Source organism: Trachemys scripta, chromosome 2, assembly GCF_013100865.1.
Source record: "Trachemys scripta elegans isolate TJP31775 chromosome 2, CAS_Tse_1.0, whole genome shotgun sequence".
In the NCBI taxonomy this organism is placed as follows: Eukaryota; Metazoa; Chordata; order Testudines; family Emydidae; genus Trachemys; species Trachemys scripta.
In genome coordinates, this window is record NC_048299.1 from 71,954,723 (window position 1) to 71,973,878 (window position 19,156).

At 39.0% G+C, this 19,156-nt stretch overlaps 1 protein-coding gene across 2 annotated transcripts in view; it reads right to left on the bottom strand.

Annotated features, from left to right (window-relative positions):
* Positions 1 to 19,156, bottom strand: part of GADL1 (glutamate decarboxylase like 1) — a 102,653-nt gene that overhangs the window by 61,481 nt on the left and 22,016 nt on the right. Inside the window, exons 2-8 of one of the 2 annotated variants that reach the window (XM_034760840.1) lie at positions 18,841 to 19,030; positions 16,594 to 16,684; positions 14,877 to 14,983; positions 12,632 to 12,747; positions 7,074 to 7,153; positions 6,908 to 6,962; positions 3,077 to 3,193 (exon numbers count right to left, since the gene is read on the bottom strand). In XM_034760840.1, coding sequence (XP_034616731.1) covers positions 3,077 to 3,193; positions 6,908 to 6,962; positions 7,074 to 7,153; positions 12,632 to 12,747; positions 14,877 to 14,925 — 417 coding nt within the window. In that variant the 5' untranslated portion in view covers positions 14,926 to 14,983; positions 16,594 to 16,684; positions 18,841 to 19,030. The remainder of the gene's footprint in view (positions 1 to 3,076; positions 3,194 to 6,907; positions 6,963 to 7,073; positions 7,154 to 12,631; positions 12,748 to 14,876; positions 14,984 to 16,593; positions 16,685 to 18,840; positions 19,031 to 19,156) is intronic. The other variant, XM_034760839.1, reaches the window with a different exon arrangement.

Genomic DNA, 19,156 nt, shown 5'->3' on the forward strand with positions numbered 1-19,156 from the left:
TGTATTTATCCCCAGAAAACCTGTGAAGTAGGGAAGTGCTATTATTCCCATTTTACAGATGGGGAACTAAGGCTCCTAGGGAATAAGTGACTTGCCTCTCAGATCATACAGTAAGTCTGCAGCAAAATAGGGAATTAAACGCAGGTCTCCCAAGTCCTAGGCTAGTGCCCTCACCACTGGACTACCCTTTTTCTCATACAGGAAGGAATAAAATTTTAATAATACACCGCTACCTCGATATAACGCGACCCACTATAACATGAATTCAGATATAAGGCAGTAAAGCAGTGCTCCCGGAGGGGGCGGGGCTGCGCACTCCAGTGGATCAAAGCAAGTTCAATATAATGCGGTTTCACCTATAACGCGGTAAGATTTTCTGGCTCCCGAGGATAGCGTTATATCGAGGTAGAAGTGTACTACTCAGTACTTCTCTCCACCTGTGAATCACAAAGTCCCACAACTTCCTTGTAACTATTAATAGTTATTATTCCAATTTTACAAATGGGAAAGGAAGTACAAGGAGGTTCAGTGAGTTCCCCAAGATCACACACAGCAATTCTGTGGAAGAGCTGCGAATAAACTTCATTTATGCTAAATGCCCATTCACTGGCTACGGGATTGATCCAACACCCATTAAAGTCAACAGAAAAACTCCCCTTAATTCAATGGAAGTTGGATAAAGTTGTATTGTCTTAGAACCTTAACTATGTGTGTGATAACAAACGGAGCTTTTCATTTTTATTCAGAGTTTCTCTCTAGACAATAAAGACAAAATCACCACATTAGGCCCTGCATTTCATAATCAACAAGTTAACTCTTGAAATACAGTGTAACACACAAAACCCACAAAAAGTTCTGCATCCACAAACTTGTAATTTAAAAAAGAAGAACAGGAGTACTTGTGGCACCTTAGAGACTAACAAATTTGTTAGTCTCTAAGGTGCCACAAGTACTCCTGTTCTTCTTTTTGCGGATACAGACTAACACGGCTGCTACTCTGAAACTTGTAATTTAAAGTGTTGTGATTTTTTTTATATTTGGAGAAGGAAATCTTATGAAAATGTAGTTTCCCTAATATTGTTTGACATAGGGTAAGCTTTGGAACTGAGTTACACCTGTGTAAATCTGGAATAACTCTGCTGACTTCAATTTTAGACAGCATGGTGAATAGCTCTTGGGACTGAAGCCAACAGAGTGACTCTGATTCACACCAGTGTAACTGACATCAGAATATGGCCCTGCTGTATAGAGCATTTACATCTACTCAAAGTCATTTGATTTTAATTGTTCTTCATTTTTTCAAAATTATAAACAGGCCCATATTAGGTGTTGGCTTGATAACCATTGGACTGCACAATGCATAAATCAGCACAGAACTGGGTTTTTAGCTTTCAAACACTATTTTCAGTGTACATGGGGTTGCTGTTTCTTTTCAGAATGGCCTCTGATCACCATGACTCCTGAAGTTTATTTCTGAATTACAAGTTCCTGTGTTTACTTGTTTTTTTTCTTATATTCATCATTGATCATATTATGAATATCACTTGAGTTCTTTTCTGCAGTTACAAGAGTACTCACTCCACATTACTGAGCTTGACTAGATATGTATGGCTATACAAATTAATAAAATATAGGGTTACAGGGTCTATAGAGTCTACATGCACACACAAATACCTACCACCCACTATCAGCCTAGGATAAGAATTCTCAAACTTTTTCATAATGTGGGCCACATCTTAATAGCAAAGTTCCCGTGCTCACTGCATATCATCCCATTCAGGATTGTGCAGGACACCTCCCCTTCCTCTGCAAATCAAGTAAGATCCCTGGGGCAACTACAGCAATTGCATACTTGGAAAAGTAGAATTTTCCTAATATTAAATTATTATCTTTTTAGCTTCTTAGTACGATTTAGCAGCTGGAAACAAGAAAAGCCAGCTCTCTGCAGGCCACTAGCAAGTACTTCTCAGACTGCAATTTAGGAACCACAGGTCTAGGACAATTATCAGATCAAAAATATTAGATTTGATAAGCAATGCCCTAACCATGCTATTTCTCCAGCTCTTATATTAAAATGAATAGGGCCTATCCATCAAATCAATGGCAAAACTCACTGACTCAGTTGGAAGCATGATCAGGTTAAATATAAAAAAAGTTTTATTTAAAACTCAGGTCATTTCCATTACAAAAAATCTTAAAGTGTTCAAAAGCAAAAACAAACAACATTAAATCTTCCCTATAGACCCAGGTCCAGATTTTCCTCTGACTACATTGGTCTAAATCCTGAGTAATTCCATAGACTTCAGCCAAGTTATTCTGGATTTATACTAGTGTAATTAAGAAGAAGAATCTGGCCTACAAGATTTAATTTTAGATTAAACAATTTTAAAAAAATTAACTCTTCATACTAGTAACTCAATGGTTACTCCAGACAGATAATAAATTCAACTTTCCAACCTTTCACTTGTATGAGATTAAAACCTTATCATACAATGAAAAAAAGGGTTAGAGAACATTTTATTCTGAGCAGCCCAGGAAAATTTAAGTGGGTCAACAGGAAAGCCAAATCCACGAATGAGAGACAGCCATCAGTTATTGTGATCAAGGCAGATTCTGCTCTCATTTGGACCACTATACACTCATTAATGGACTACAAGTCTTGTTAGTCTTACTGGGAACATTTGACTTTGACCCGGCTAACAGTAATTATGCTATATCCAGCCCACATTAAGAAGTTGAAGGAATTTGAAGGAATATTTCTGTACAGTTCTCCTCTTCAAAACTGCATGGGGTTTGGTTTTGTTTTTTGGGTGGGAGGAAGGAGTGGGAAGCTGTTTAGAAGCATTCTTAAAAGTACAATCTGGCAATCTGCAAAAAGACTTTGACCAGGTTTCAAAACCCACTTCTTTGCTGGTTTTCAGCAAGCGGAACTTAGCAGAGAAACCCATGCAAAGAATGGCAAATGGAATTAAACGCCTGTCTAATTTCTGAGTGCATGGAAATATCACAGGAGCCGAAGAAAGCATCAACAATGCTGAAGCAATACTAAAACTACATGGTATATAAACTAACTTACATCCACATGCAGCCAAAGACCATGTTTTTCACAGATATCAGCTATTTTATCCAGAGGATCAAATGCTCCCAACACAGTTGTACCAGCTGTGGCACAGACAAGAAATGGTGCTGCCCCCTGTGAAATGATCCAAAACAAAGAAATGTCATTTCCACTGTTCACATCCTCTAATATGCATACTGAGCTAAAATATAACAAGGTCTAGAAAAGTAGGGCAGGTATAACTGTCTACATTTTAGTTTCTCAGCAGTAAAAGGCTAACATATGAGGTACTGTATTTAAAAGTGCTGACTTTCGAAAACCAGGATGACATATTGTCATGGGCTGGACTCCACTAGATGCAGACTATATTTTGACAGCTCTGAGCCCTGTAAAGATGAAAGTATGTTGCATAGTTGACATCTCTCTTTTTTACTTTAATTGTCATTTCACAATCCTTTCCCTCTCACTGCTGTGTTTGCTGCAGCTCTGCCTAATATTGATGGCACCATTAGTTCAACTATGAGGCAAGGAAGTGACCCCTCATCTCTCAGGGGATCCCACCTGCATTACCTCTGCAGTGCTTGTATTCTTCACCCTGCTTAGTGCAGAGGAAGGCTGAGCTTGGTAACACTTTCTGCCTTGGCAGAAAGTGCCAGCATATTCTAAAGCTGGAACAATTATCACTAACCCTAATGTCAGTGCCCCACAGCAAGTCAGTGTGTCCGTCCTACTCTTCTGAACATAGTAAGGATTATAGGCAGTGGTTAAACATATAGTGAGATCTTCTGCCATCTCTCTCTCAGACAGATTAGATAGATTGGGAAGTGAAACTTTTGGCAGCTTTGAGGTCTCTGGCAAATCTCTCTTTCCCTTTTGGCCTCAGCAGCAGAAGTTTTCCTGTTCAGTTAATCCTAGCAGGGTGATTACAATAGTAGACAGAATTCTGCCAAACTTGTAGCTCTTACTGATGTCAGTGAGAGTTGCACATGCAACCAGGTTTACATTTATTTAGAGAAGCTAAATTCATCCCAAGCAGCACTGAGCGATGGAATTCTCAGGTCAATGGGAGCGGTCAGTCCTCTGCACCACTCAAGGTCATGGCCAAAGGATGGTAATGTACATAAAATCATCACTGCATACACACTAAAACTGGTATTAAACTGTTAAATTTGGGATTTCTCATCAACTACATGCTTAATTTCAGGCTAACAAGAGGGACCTCTCTCTGATTTATTTTTAGGGCCAGATCCTCAGCTGATGTAAATCAGTGTCGCTCCATTCATTTCAATTTATAGTGGTTGACAATCTGGCAATGTGATGTTTTATTTCAAATGAAATCCAGACCAACTTTAAATAACTGTCACTTACTTTTAAGCATCTATTGAAGACATATAGGCCTCATTCACAATCACACTAAGGCAACTTTACACCTATCCATGTCAAAGGGCCGTGCAAGGGGAGTCAATTTTACTTACGCTTCCAGAGCAGTGTAAAAGGCCTTAATGTAAATGAGACTCAGGCCCATACGTTCACAAAAATCACAGCCTGTAATGTCTCATTCCTCTCACAGTTTAAAACAAGTCAACTAATCTGAAACACAACAAAAGGGCCTGAAATTAAAGTACCAAGTGAAGCAACACTTCTGCCCTGGCAATAACTCGATATATTCATTACATTTAACAACAATTCGTTGAAGAATCCCTGCTGGTCTGCTCCCTCAGTAAATGAACAGGCAAAGGCAAAACTCCCACTGAAGCCAACAAGGGGTTTGCCTGAATTAGGCCAACAGGATTGGGTCCTCTATGAATTCTTGATAATGACCATAACATTTTTAGTAAGTAAAGGAAGCATGTTTTTATTCTGCTTGCCGTTATAATTAAGCAAATCCTCTTTTCTGAGTTTTTTCCTTTTTGCTCTAAGTACCAGGTCTAGTCGTATCCTGTTACGAAAGAGGCCTAGGCGTTCTTGTCTATTATGCCTTATGCAGTGTTGATCTCAGGATATTGGATAGACATGGTGGTAAGATCATATCTTTTATTGAACCACCTGCCGTTGGTGAGAGACAAGTTTTCAGGCTTACACAATGCTCTTCTTTATGTCTGGACTCTATGTAAGCTCGAAAGCTTGTCTCTCTCACCAGGAGAAGTTGGTCCAAGAGAAGATATTACCTCACCCACTTTGTCTCTTTGTTATGCTTTATAGAACACTCATGCACTTCCACCACTGCAGAATAGGAAAAAATAGTCCTCTGGTGTCATAAGAATATTTACTGTGATTCACTGAGGTATATTGCTGTGGAAAAATTATAAAATAGCGTTTCATCAAGGAGAGAGGTACTTACAGAACCTAAACTGAAATGAGAGAACCTTTCAAGATGCTTGTCGTTCCCATTTCAAGGCAAATGAAACAATAATAAACATTATGAAAGAAAGCAAATCTGTAACCAGAACATTTTTAATAAAGGGAAAAGTTGTCTTTTCTATAAAAATCAGTGCAACACAAATGGATCTAGCCCACTCTTCTTTTAGGTGCTTTTCTCTAAAAACATCCAAAAAAAATCTATCAACAGTTCATTTGCAGGCCAAGAAAGGAAAGTCCTTTTCTTACCTGAGCAAGGAATTTTTCCCTATTAGCCCAGCTAATTTATTGCTTTTTAGTTGTCCAGTTTTATTTTCACTTCTGCGCTCTCCTACCTGCTCAAAATGAGTGAAGTGTAGGTCTTCTGCTTTAGCTGTCTGGGGGAGTGGAGGGGTGAAGGAGGAATTTGTTTTGCAATCCAATTAGGCCCACAATAAATCAGTAGTCAGTCAACTCGATATGGTACATGGTGAGGAAATAACTGTCAGTTTTTGGTTAAGGATATACCTGCAGGTCAGCCCTGATTGAAAGCTTTTTCTGCTGTCCTGGAGCAAGGCAGGATGGCACTGTCACCTCTGACTCCATTGCCAGTGATGGGAAAGTAGGTGTAAGTGTCAGCCCCATTGTGCGTGATCCAGCACATTAACATCCTAGACGGCACACCAGGTGTCTGTATGCGATTCCCAGATTGAGGACTAAGGGCTCAATCCCAGCCCTTGCTGCTTTGATGCACAAGTTGGGTGCATAGAGGAAGGCCCAGCTAACCAACCCAAGGAGAGATTATCTGAATCTTAGGAGTCATGTTCTGGTCCACAAGCCAGCGAGTTCATAAACTACTGTCAGTAACAAGTGCTAGCTGGCAAACTGTGGGCACACACTTTGCTGCTGCTCAAAGGAGCCGCAAAATATATCCCACAGTGCAATACCCTAGTCCCTGCAAATGCTATCCCCACCCATATTCCCGGATGGCAGAATCCCTGGAGGAACATAAACACTGGATGGAATCTCTGATCCCTGTCACTACAATGGGCGGGGTGGAATGTGGTACTAAAAGCTAAGACAACAGGCCTTTATTCCACATGCTTCCTAACATTTGCAGATTCTTCTCTTATAGCTTTTGCTACAGTTAAGATCATTACATTATAATCAAGAAAGCAACAACAGTTTAAAGCAATACATTTATCATGTCAATTTACGAAGGCTTGAGGGTAAATGGAATATTGTAAGCAGAAAAGATGTACTAGATTCCTTCAGAGCAGCATTACTTGAACTATGATTAACAATAGCAAAGGCCTTGGGAAATGTTAATGGCCTTGTACAGCAAATCCCCCGGAATTCCTGGCTTACTGAACAATTTGTGGCAAGCAGGTTGCACGTGTAAGAACATTTGTATATGAACTGCCCTATTGTAACTTTCGCTCACTCTTATTCCCCTTTCATTCAAATGCACAAACGCGCAGCCTGCATGCTCGCTCTCTCTCCCCCTCTCACCTCTTTCCTGGCTCGCTGGACTTGTTTCTCCAGTTCCTCAGGTATCATCTTACCTCTAAGGGACACAGATTTAAAACTTTTTCAGTTATGTTCAAATAGGTTACTTACTTACAGCACTACTGCATTTTAAAAGGATCAGACCACGGCAGTGACTCTGTTTACTTACCTTGCATCTGTTGTGATGAAGTAAACATTCTGCGTGCCAATGCCCAGGAAAGAAGCTGCCTTGTTCATGGAGTAATGACACTGAGTAAATGAAAAAAAGACATCAAAAAAGTAAACCAACAAGCAATTAAAAAAAACTTGACATGGTGTATAAACGACATCAATATTTGACCATAGTCATATCACTAACTATATTTCCTAATGCAAACAACAAATTGTGAATGCTGTGCAGAAACAAGATCGCTAAAGTCAAATGACATGCACTGAATAGTACAATAGATAACGAGGCAAAGAGTAATGTGGGCCACATTTAAGATACTGATAAAAAGATACCATAACAATATCTTCACACAAGTGTGCACACACAAAACCTGCTTCTCATTTATACTAAAGACACTGTATACAGCTCAAAGGGGCCTTAAAAGTAGAAGTAAACATACACTAGTCCACTTTACATCACTCTAGCAGTGTGAAGGGGCCTTAAAGTGGGCGTTTACATTATGAGAGTGGTGGAAAGTGGCTTTAGTGTGAATAAGAATCAAGTCAACAATCTCTGCATTGTAGTTTTTCTTCTGTTTAATGCAAAGATTCAGAGTTTCATATTTTACCATATTTCTAAATTTCATCTTTGTGACCTAGGGCTTTACTACTCATGGAGTTATTCTGAAGTAACTCCATGTGAAGACACTTACCCCAAAATAAGAGTACCTTGTTCTGGTTTATCTTCATTCATGGTCACAGTTAGCTAGTGCACTTTAAATTCACACCCTGCCTTAATCCAAATTAACTTTCAAGTTTAGACAAGCCTTTAGGATTCCATTCTGCAAGGTACTGAGAAGCACCTGCAAGATGCTAAATGCATTCATCTCCCATAGGAGCTAGTAGATTCTGATGCACCCTTAGCATCTCACACGAGCTCTCAGCACCTTGCAGGATTAAGCTTGCCCTAAATCTGAATGGGTATTTTAAAATTGCTCTTGTTGGAAAATTGAAGCAAATCCTTCATGTTATTATTTTAGGGGTTAAAATAACATACATTCCAACAACCCTGAAGATATCTAGAATTGTTTCTCATCATACAGGAGGTGAAGCCAGGTGATTGATTAATTCCATTTTCTTCCAGAGGGTTCACACAAAAGCAGTTACAGAGGAACATAATTATGAAAAATGTACAGCACTTTAATGTGTGAGTATGAATATATTAAGGGTATTCAAGCCTGTCACGCTTATTTTGATGCGATGGATCATCTCAAAGGGTTTTCTTTTTCTCTCTCTTTAAAAAAACAAAAAAAACAAAAAAAAAAAAACAGGAAGATTTTTTTCCTTTCAACTAAATGCACACAAAATACTAACAGCTAATATCAGTCAATCTTAAAACTGTTTAATTTTCTAACATGACACATTCACAAAACCTTTAGGACTCATTCATTTAGACTATTGCAAGAATAATAGTATACATAGGTGGATAATTAATCTTGTGTTACATCAAATTACATCACTAATTGGTAATATATTATAGAGCTGCAATGTTTTTTTGTTCATGAGAGATTCGGACTCCAGCAACAGAGAGTTTCAAATGACTTCTGAACGATTAAATAAATAATTAATAACTGCAATGAAACAAACAAACAAAAAAGCTAGTTTATACCACTGACTTTTACCACTATGTTCAAATGAAAAGCTCAGTCACTGGGAATAATCAAATTGCTCCAGAAAGGAATGGATCTGCAAAATCTAGAAGTTGGTAGATAAAAGCAGATCACCAAATCGTAGATCTTATTATGAAATGTGGACAGGGGCAAGAACATAAGTGCAGCTGCAGCATTTGAGATACTGAGAAACAAAAAAAAATGGGAACTGACTGAATCCCTAAGGAAAACAACATGAAGATGTGTCATTTCTGGACTTTTAAGAGTCCAATCTGGTCCCACTGAAATAGGAGCTGTGCCTTGGATTTCAATGGGAGCAGAAACAGGCCATAAGTGTATGGCCAGAAGCTATCATTGTAAAGAGGATAAGAGTTGTGCTAGAGCATAGCTTTGGAGGGCTTCCATCACTGGACTAAAAGAAAAAAATAGTCTCCAATATGCTGGCTCCAAAATATACTGTTTATTATTTGCTAAACACACTAATGTAATAAGTTACATAGCACCATTTTAGCAAAAGATGCACAGGTATTTACAGAAACTACAGTCAATCTACAGTGTCAATCCATTTATAACACGGCTTAGAGTTCCTATTTTAAGTAAGCTCTTTGCAATCTTCTTTTGAGGAAGATATAATACCTTTAACAATTCAGGTTGAAAAAAGAAACCTTTTCAAAGCACAAGACCAAACTGAATACCAGTACATTTAAAATGGGGTGGGGGGGAGAGTATATGGGATTATTTTGACTAGGGAATGAACAAGTTAGTATTTTTTGTTATAATTCCAAACACAATGTAACCTTGTCCTGCACACATGAAGATATTAGAATAAAAATTATTTTCTTGTTTTTGAAAAGTTTTCTGGAAACCGGAGCACATAAAGCAATTATGTTGTTATGAGATGGCTTTATTACTCATTAGGTCTATTGTAATCTAAGTAGCAGAGCAGAGGGGATGCTTAATATTGTACTCTCATACTTAGTTTACAGGTCTGATCAAGTCACATTGCGGAGGGGTTCCATTTCATCACACCAAAAAACTACCAGGATTAAAGTATTCATTGCAATTTCTCATGCATTTCCTTTCTTCTCTTAGTCTCAATTTCACTACATTCTCATCTTTCTGGCCCACTATAATGTTCTTATTCCCAAACAAAATCAGATAAGATTCAAATATAATGAAAAAGAAAAATGATAAAAATGTGGTTAATGACTGTAGCTTGAGTTGTACTCAGTTATGTATCACAGGTTCAGAAACACCAGCTAAAACTCAGGAAGGCAGGACACTAATAATTTTTCTGCTGCTGCTGCTATCTCAAGTGCCACTGAGGAACTGTCCAGCAAAGGTACGTGCAGTTTCCTCCATAGACCACCATTATTTCAAGTAGCTAAGGATTTTCTATCTCCTTGAGTTAGAGTGCATGTTATCTAAACTTACTTTACCTTACAGCAAGAGAGCAGAGACTGCCTATAATGGCAGGTAGCCAACCTGTGACTGCTAGCAGCAAATATCATCAACAGATGGGACACTAGAGGGGGCGGGCTCTGAGTTACTACAGAGAATTTTTTCCCAGGTGTCTGGCTGGTGGGCCTTGCCCACATGCTCAGGGTCTAACTGATTACCATATTTGGGGTTGGGAAGGAATTTCCCCCCAAGTCAGATTGATAGAGACCCTGGGGGGCTTTTGCCTTCCTCTGCAGCATGGAGCACAGGTCACTTACAGGTTTAAACTAGTTAAATGGTGAATTCTCTGTAACTTGAAGTGTTTAAACCATGATTTGAGGAATTCAGCTAGAGGTTGGGGTCTATTACAGGAGTGAGTGGGTGAGGTTCTGTGCCCTGCAATGTGCAGGAGGTCAGACTAGATGATCATGATGGTCCCTTCTGGCCTTAAAGTCTGAGAGAAGTCTATATTAGAAGTGCTACATCGGTGCAGTCTGGTAAAGACGCTCTATGCTGATGGGAGAGCGCTCTTCCATAGACATAATTACTCCACCTCTGCAAGAGGCAGAAGCTATGTTGGCAGGAGACAGCGCTTAGGTCACTGTAACCTGTGTCGCTCGGGGGGGGGGGGGTGTTTTTCTCACACCCCTGAGCAACGTAAGTTAGATCAACTTAAACGGTAGTACAGACCTGCCCTCAGTCTAACACCTCCTGAAAAACAGTACCACATTGGCACTGAGTGCCTGCCTGAGCACACCAGTGCTGTGCAACACTAACAGACCACCTCTTATAGTGCTAAAACTCAAATATAAGACATGATTTTGAGACTAAGTCTTAAAACGAGGGACGTATAGCAGTCAGTATGCTCTGACCACTGCTGATACTGCTCAGTATCAGCTCATTGTCTCCCTGTGCTCCCTCATCTGTGTGTCTTATCCACTTCTTGTCTCTACTTAGATGGTAAGCTCTGCAGGGCAGAGGCCATCTCTTTCTTGCATGTTTGTACAGTGCCCATCACAGCGGGTCCCTGGCCTTTAGGTACTATTCAATACAAATAAACAAAACACAATAAATAATTAATAGAAAATTGGCATTACAGTGCATCAACTTCTTGAGTTTAAGCAGTTTTTCATATAACCTCAATAATCAATCATATTTGACGCAAACTATTTTGAAAAACAGAAGTGAGATAATACCAAATCTGGGTGGAACAGAGGTAAACCTGGGTCAAAAATTAGGATCTCTACAAATGTATGTCTCCTCCCTCTTAAACTGATAAATGTTCTAGCACTTCTGTACAATGCCCATTAACATAACTAAAGATATTACAACAAATGCTACGGGCACAGGTAGACGTACTGTGTATGTAGGTACCAAAGAGAGAGAGAGAGGAAGGATGGATTTCTGGTTAAGGTAATAAACAGGGACTCAGGGCAGCTGGGTTCAGTCCCTGGCACTGCCACAGAATTTTTCTCTTATCTTGGGCAAGCCATATGAGCTTCCTGTGTCCAGGTTCCCATTTGAAAAACTGGGATAAGCCTTTGCCTTGTCCATTTAGATTGTAAGCTTTTGGGGGCTGTAAGCACTTAAGGGCAGGCACTGTACTATTACTGTATTTGTATATATTTCCAGCAAAATGGGGCCCAGATCTCACTGGGGCTTCTAGCTGCTATTGTAACAGAAGTAATAATAATAATAATAATAATAATAATAATTATACCACCTGTGCCAATCTAATCTCAAACACAACTATACCTAACCTAGTTTGTTTAAAGGGTTGTGGATGTCACAAAGCCCAAGGGGCAGAGATGTAGGTGGGAGAAAAGAGGCTCTAATTAAAGGCTAAAACTCTGAAGGAGAATTGGTGCCAGTGGCCATCCCTCCTACTACAGTCTCCCATCTGAGTTTTGCATATGTTGTGTTTGAAAGCTTTAAAACAGGAAGACGTTTTTAGATTCTTTGAAGTAGGTTATTAAATCAGCGTTGTTCAGAGAGCTTCAGTGAAAGGTTTTGCCGGGATTCTCTTTGTTGGATTTGATTCTCCACTGCAGTCAAGCTGTGCTCAGAGCCAGTGGAGAAGGGGGGCTGCAGAGAGCCATTTGTAGCTTTCTGACTATTGATTGCCTGGCCCCAAAGTAAGCTGAAGCTGCAGGATAGCAGCTTTAACTTACACTACCGAGGTATGTTCCTGCTAGACCTTATGTCAGTGGGAAATCAGACAGAGGAGCTCTGTTTCACCACAACCTCTCCTTTTCCCAACACCAGAGATTGGCAGGAGATGGAGTTTCTCTATGCAGGGGGAATTCACCACCAGCCATCTCCACACACCATGTTTCCCACTGTATAATGACAACCCTTTTATTATGCTTGGAACAGCATTAGACACACCATGGAAATGTACAGCATATGCAAAAGAAAAAAAGTTCATTAATAAAAAAATCTATAATGAAGATGGGTGCAATTTCGTTACCTCTTCTGATGTAAACAGGACCAGTCTTGGCAGCCCTGAAAGCCCCTTTTCCTTTATGTCAGGACAATATTTATACCTAGCTAAGTTCATAGCATACATATTAGAAACAGAGCCACCTGTAAAAAACAAACAAAAAAAACCACAAAACATATTCATTTATTATATTTTAGAAATTCAAACTAACAAGTAACTCTTGGCACTCATCTTGTGCTGTGGGCACCTAGCCCATAAATTAAAACCACAAAACTAGCCTGTAAATATATCCATCATAGCCCACTCCTTACTCAACAGCCTGAGAGATGAGAGAAGAAAAGGAGGCTTTGCTGCTTGCTTGGAAGGTTAACAGATCTGGGCTGTAGTGGACCAAATGGCAGGGGAATGATTCCGGACACCAAGAAGTTCTCATAGAGAATGCCCGGCCACCAGTTCCTTCTTGTATACATTGTGGGAGCTCCCGCGCCTCTGCTGATCTCAATTGTGACAGTACACCACGGAGAGAGAGATGGTCCCTCAGGCAACCATGTCTCAATCCATTTGGAAAGGAAAAAGGGGAAAGAGACAATTAGGAGGAACTGGAAGAAATAGAAGATATCTGGGAGAAGATCTGGAAGGGAAATGGAAGAGCTCAAGGAGACAGATGGGATTTTTTTGAGGCAAGATTGGCTTATATAAAAATTCAGTTTTATGGAAGCTAGAAAATAAAGATACAGTTAATGTACTAAAGAACCTTTTAGTGTCCTCAGATATATTTTTAGTAAATTTGCTTTAAAAAAAATCTGCAGAACATGCCAGAGGTTTTTCTAAAACCATGCACAGAATCTAGGACAAAAAAAAAAAAAAAAAAAATCCACAAATTTGGTATAATTTCCCACAAATTTCCAATGTCTTTAATTATGGTTAATTTACTTTTCTACCACTTATTGGTGGGATACATTAACTATTTCTCATCCCCTCCACTAACTATATTTTAACATTTGCTTCTTTTTCCACAGGAAGCAGGTTGGAGAATCTTACAGCTTGGTATCTTGATGCTAATAATTCGGTACAGAAAGACTTGGGGATAAATTGTTACATTCCATTCTTCCCATGCACCTGTAGCTGAAATATATTGACAATATTGCTACTTTTTAAACAAAAACAAAAAAAGTATTAAAATGTAGCCTTTAAAAAAATTTAACCAGAAATATTTCATGGTCTACCTGCTCATATCATTTCAAAACAGTATCATACCAAAAGGAGCTTGCTCAAGTCACTCCTACTAAGATAAACATTGATGCCCAAAATGTAGGCAGTTTACACAGAGGAGTACCTTGTCACACCATTGACTGGCTTTCTATTCAGATACTTACAAAGATGCTGGCAGAGAGAAGATTAACCAGAAATGGCCTTCAGGAAATGTGCTGGATGAATACGAGTTGTACACGATACACATGGATACAAAGATGTAAAATACAGGGGTGCATTGTGCCTGACCCTCGTGTAGGTGCATGGGTCAGGCATCTTGCACAAGGGACAGGCACAATCACAGCCCTGTGCTAGGGACTGACAACCAGCTCAAAGGCTGACCCTTCGTAGCAGTCAGTGGAGCTGGCCAGCAGTACAGAAGGGAGCACTGCAGGGTGGTGCCATATATGCACCCCTCCTACATGCTCCAGAGACACAGTCAACCTCTGAGGTAGTACAACTTCACCCCTCATCTCAGCGCCGGGCTCTATGTAAACTATACAATGCGGCCCATAACAGCTAATACATTGCTTGGAGACTTCCTGCTCAATGTATTTTGTAAAGCACTTGTGGGCCTCTGAAGCTATGACCCCTTTAAATGGCCCAGTCACACCCCAAATTCAGTCTGAGTTGATTAGCTCATAGTGACATAGAACTGGAGCCTGAGACTGCTGCCCACTCAGGTCACTGAAGCTGATCTTACCATTGATATTAATGAGAACTGGGTGGGCTCCAATTCCAGGGGCTCTAGAATTCCTTCTGTGTAATTTTTTATTAATTGAGCCCTACAGCTGCTTTCGTTTCATGTGACTATACAGATTTATAGAATTTTTATTATGGTGGTCTAGAAGCTTGGGTAAAATAACTTTATTAAAGCTAAAAGTCCTTACGTCATTTAATTTTGTATGCTTTTTGGAGTACGCTATACGAGTTAAATAAATCACAAAATTCTTAATCTGTAGCTCTCTGCAGTTTCTATAGGTTAGTTTGAAATTCAGAAGATGGAAGGCTGTTTTTTTACCTGGATTAAATATGCCATCACCTTCTTTCCAGCCTATGAATTCAATCATTCTCTTCAGGACTGCTTCTTCCACTAACAAAAACACGGGGGACACCTCATATGTATATCTGAATAAATATAAAAAGTATCATTATTGGCAATAGACTGCAGAACTCCTCGTCGCAGGACATCAGAGACTAAGAATTTGGCAAGATTCAAAGAGGGACTGGAGAGTTATATGGATAACAAGAATATCCAGAGTTTATAATGTTAATGATAAAAATAGATTTGGGAGGAAGATAAAATCTCATGCTTCTGGGTTTAAACTAATCTCTAACTATTAGGGGTTAGGAGGAAACTTCCCTCCGTGGCAGTTTATCGCACATCAATCTACCGTGTGATTTCTTGCACCTTCCTCTGAAGCAACTCGTGCTGGATTTCAATACACCAAAGGTCTAATCCAGTATGGCAATTTACTCTGTTCCTAACAGCATCATAACACTGACCTTTACATTTTCAAAGCAATGCATAGGTATTTCAGTCATGTGACTCAGATTAAGTGAACAACAGCTAATAAAACCATACGCTACAGGGGAAAATTACCCATTTTATGTAAGTTATTCTTTTGTTTACTACACCCTTATATCTGTCCGCCCAATCAGGAAGCCATTTGTGTTCAGTTCAGTGCAGACTGTTTCAGAGGAGATACACATGCTATGCTCTCTCATGGAGACTTTACTTTTTTAGTGTGTTGTTCTCGTCATCAAAAACAGAAGTCACTCAGATTGAAAATGTGTATGGAAAACATAACATCCATGAATGTAACTAGACAAATTTTTGTGGGTGCTGAACTGTATGAGCTCCTGTTGCTTCTGTAGTTTGACACCCAAAACACTAAAGGCTCCCCCTACCTGAAGCAATTGTACTTGGACCCTAGACTTCAGTTTTATCTTCCCCATATTGCTTGCACATATACATATACAACATCTGTGCAAATTCATTGTGGTGCCCATACTTAATACTATGTGGAGCAAATACTGACGGTGGCTGAAGGACTCCATTGGGCATGCTTACGACAGTTCAGCTAATATCAATCCTAACTTTGCATCAACTTTAAAATGCCAGTCCCAAAATGGGAAAAGTTTATTTAAGGGCATATAACTTTGAGATGCCATGGACAAGAAAGAAAAATGGATTAATTTAACACTTTACACCAAACACAATGAAAACAAAAAATAAAATGTGTACCAGCTGCACCTTGAACACCTGGGAGCAAATTTGATCTCCATTATAATGGCATAAATCCCAAATATCACCACTGAAGTTACCTTGGATTTACATTGGTGGAAGTGAGATCAAAGTCCGGCTCATTGAGAGGACAGCCTTTATCTGAATAAGCTTGTTTTTAAAAGCATATCTAAATTGCATATCTAGATCCCTTAAATAAGAATAAATTTACAGGTAAAAGGGATGACAAACAAAAGCCCTTCAGTGGAGGATCTTTACTCCTAAATTAAGACCCACAGACTGAAAAAGGCTCCAACAGCTTAGCCAAGTTGAAGTATATGGTTATGTGATGCAGAACCAAACTCTGTTGTTATCCCCAGGTTCCTGCTAAAAGTCCTCTGTGTTAATGTAAACAGAAACCTGAAGTGGGTATTCATAATTTTAAAAAAGTCTGGAATGTTATAATAGTGTTCCAGGGTCATCTCAATGAGTACAAAAAAGGTACACTTACACACTTGGGTTTAATGCTTCTGTAATGAAACGAGCCACTAAAGAGTAATAATCAATACCAGCATACAACTGATTGAAAAATCTTGGATGATCTGCAGATTTAAAAATGAAACATAAGTACTCCAGTATACTTCACAAGTGAAAATAAACACAACAGCATCTCTACTGCATGACTACAGGATGCAGGTATATAGATTGAAACATACTACATGGACAAACAGCAGCATTTTACTTTATTATCCCTTTAGTGTCCCCGAGACTCTCTCTCTTCTTTCCCCAGATTGGCCAAATTTTTCACAAAGGGTGAAATTCATAACTGTGCTCAAACAAGGTGTAAGTGGGCCTTAAATAGCACATATGCCTCCTGCTGGCCTTCTTCATAGCGGGGGATTTATTAAGGCTGTTTGAAAACTTCCTGCTGAAACTTTTGAAGGAAAATTTGGTTTAAACAAAAACTTTCACAATAAGTACCAGTTTTTCCCCCTTAAACAATTTCAATTTTTTATTGGAAAACTGAAAGCTTTTTGTTGGGGGGAGGAAGGGTAAATCAGCTTTCAGTTTTAATCCCCCCCCAAAAAAAATTTCCACTGAAAATTTTAACAAAAACAATTTTTCTCATTTTCATTTATATTTTCTGCTGAAAAAAAAATCACCAGTTCTAGAATTTACACATACAGCCTCACGTTGCGAGGGAAGAGTTAAGGGCAGCCTGACTCTGCACTCTACATTTCGCTTCCTAAATTTCACTTTCCACTTTAACCCTGCACTCAACTTTACTTATTTAAGATCTGATCGACCAATCCTCCTTGGTCATTTCTCATACTGCAGTGAGACTACTTGTGTGAGTTGGATTATTCATGTGAGTACTGCAAGCAGGATTTGGACACAAATGGAATGATATTATAGATAATTTTCATCTACCCCATCAGTGTTCTTCTTTCATATCCCTCCCTGCCAACCTGAGAGGAAGTTTTGTGTTTTTTAATTTCTCTGTTAAATTATTTTAAAGAGCCAACCTCTCTGGAAACGCTTTTCTAAATGTTTCTTTTTAAAAATTGTGTTTCTTTCTTTTACCAGAATTTCTGAGATATAGAGAAAAAGAGAAACCGTCTTTTACCTTATTACCTTAATTTAAGTGGCCCCATTTGGGGGTGCTGCACTATTAAATAAATAACAATAATGAGAAATTATGTTAAAGTAATCTAAAAGTTTTCATCATAAAATCAATTCAGTTCAGGGTCTGCTACCATCTGGATTATAGTTCACCACGTTGTAACTAGGTATTATAAAACAGGATGAATTCATGACAGACTAGAAGCCTTAAATCTGAAGCTTTTGCTAGCTTTTATAGTTAGGGTAACATTGTTTGTGCATCTTGCTTTTGTATTTAATTCATTTTCTAAGGTGGCACAGTGCAACAAATGAAAATGTAAAGAAAAATTACAAAATGAAGATAATAGATTCCACTGACATTGTAAAGACATCTGCATATTAATATTGCATGGGACTCTTCAGATAAGCACTGCTAATTTCTGTGTTCTTCAAAAATATATGCTCACTCTCAATTATTTTTTTATTCTGTAGCAACAGCATCTTTAGCAGGAAACATACCCAGTAATTTATATCAAATGTCCTTCACACCTTCTGAAATACACTGAGTATAGGATATGTAGCTATGCTTCTGAAATTCTAACTAGGCTTTTGATACACCACCCTATTTCCTAAACAGATGTTACTCTTTTCTTTCAGTTGATATTTGGTTATGCAGAATGCTTTTCATCAAGGTTACCTACGTGGGGTCAATCCTGCAAGGTGCTGGGTGCCTTTTCTGAGATGCTGAGCACTCATCCCCCATTGTCTTGAGCAGGAATTATGGCTGACCAGCATTTTACAAGGGGATACTCAGCACGTAGCAGGATTATGCTCCAGGTGAAATTTGTATCCACTTGTGAAAAAAGCCAGTATATACCTCACTCAGTCACCTGATTACATTTAAAAAAAGATTTAAAGCATGCATTAAGGTTTTGACTTTCCTTTTGCATACAGACTGCTATACGTTAACAGTAAACGCAGTGCCATTCTTGACCAACAGGCTGACTTAACCTTGCCTTATTTGCATTAAATGGCAGTGACTATGACATCACTACTCACCAACCAGACAGCAGGAAGTCCTATGCAAAGGTCTTGGGGGATTCATAAAGGTCTTTCTCCTGCCTGATTTGGTAAATTGTTATATCATATTCCATACCTGTCTAGAGGCCAAAGGCGTCTTTCAGGAGACTTTAGAATAGCAGAGTCTCCCTTTAACATCAATGGTAATCCCTCGCAGGGTTTTTTAATGTCATCGTACAGATTTTAGTCCCTCTCAGAAATCCATCTGATCACTGTGAGGATCCAGGTGGCTTGGCAGGTATGATACTCTCATTTTACAATAAGGACTAGATATGAAGGAGAGAAGAATTACTTATGCCAGCATTTACTCAAACAGCTATAGAACAGCCAATGAAAGCATTCATATGCTTTCATATGGTTACAGGCACGCAGAAAATGTTGACATAGCAAAA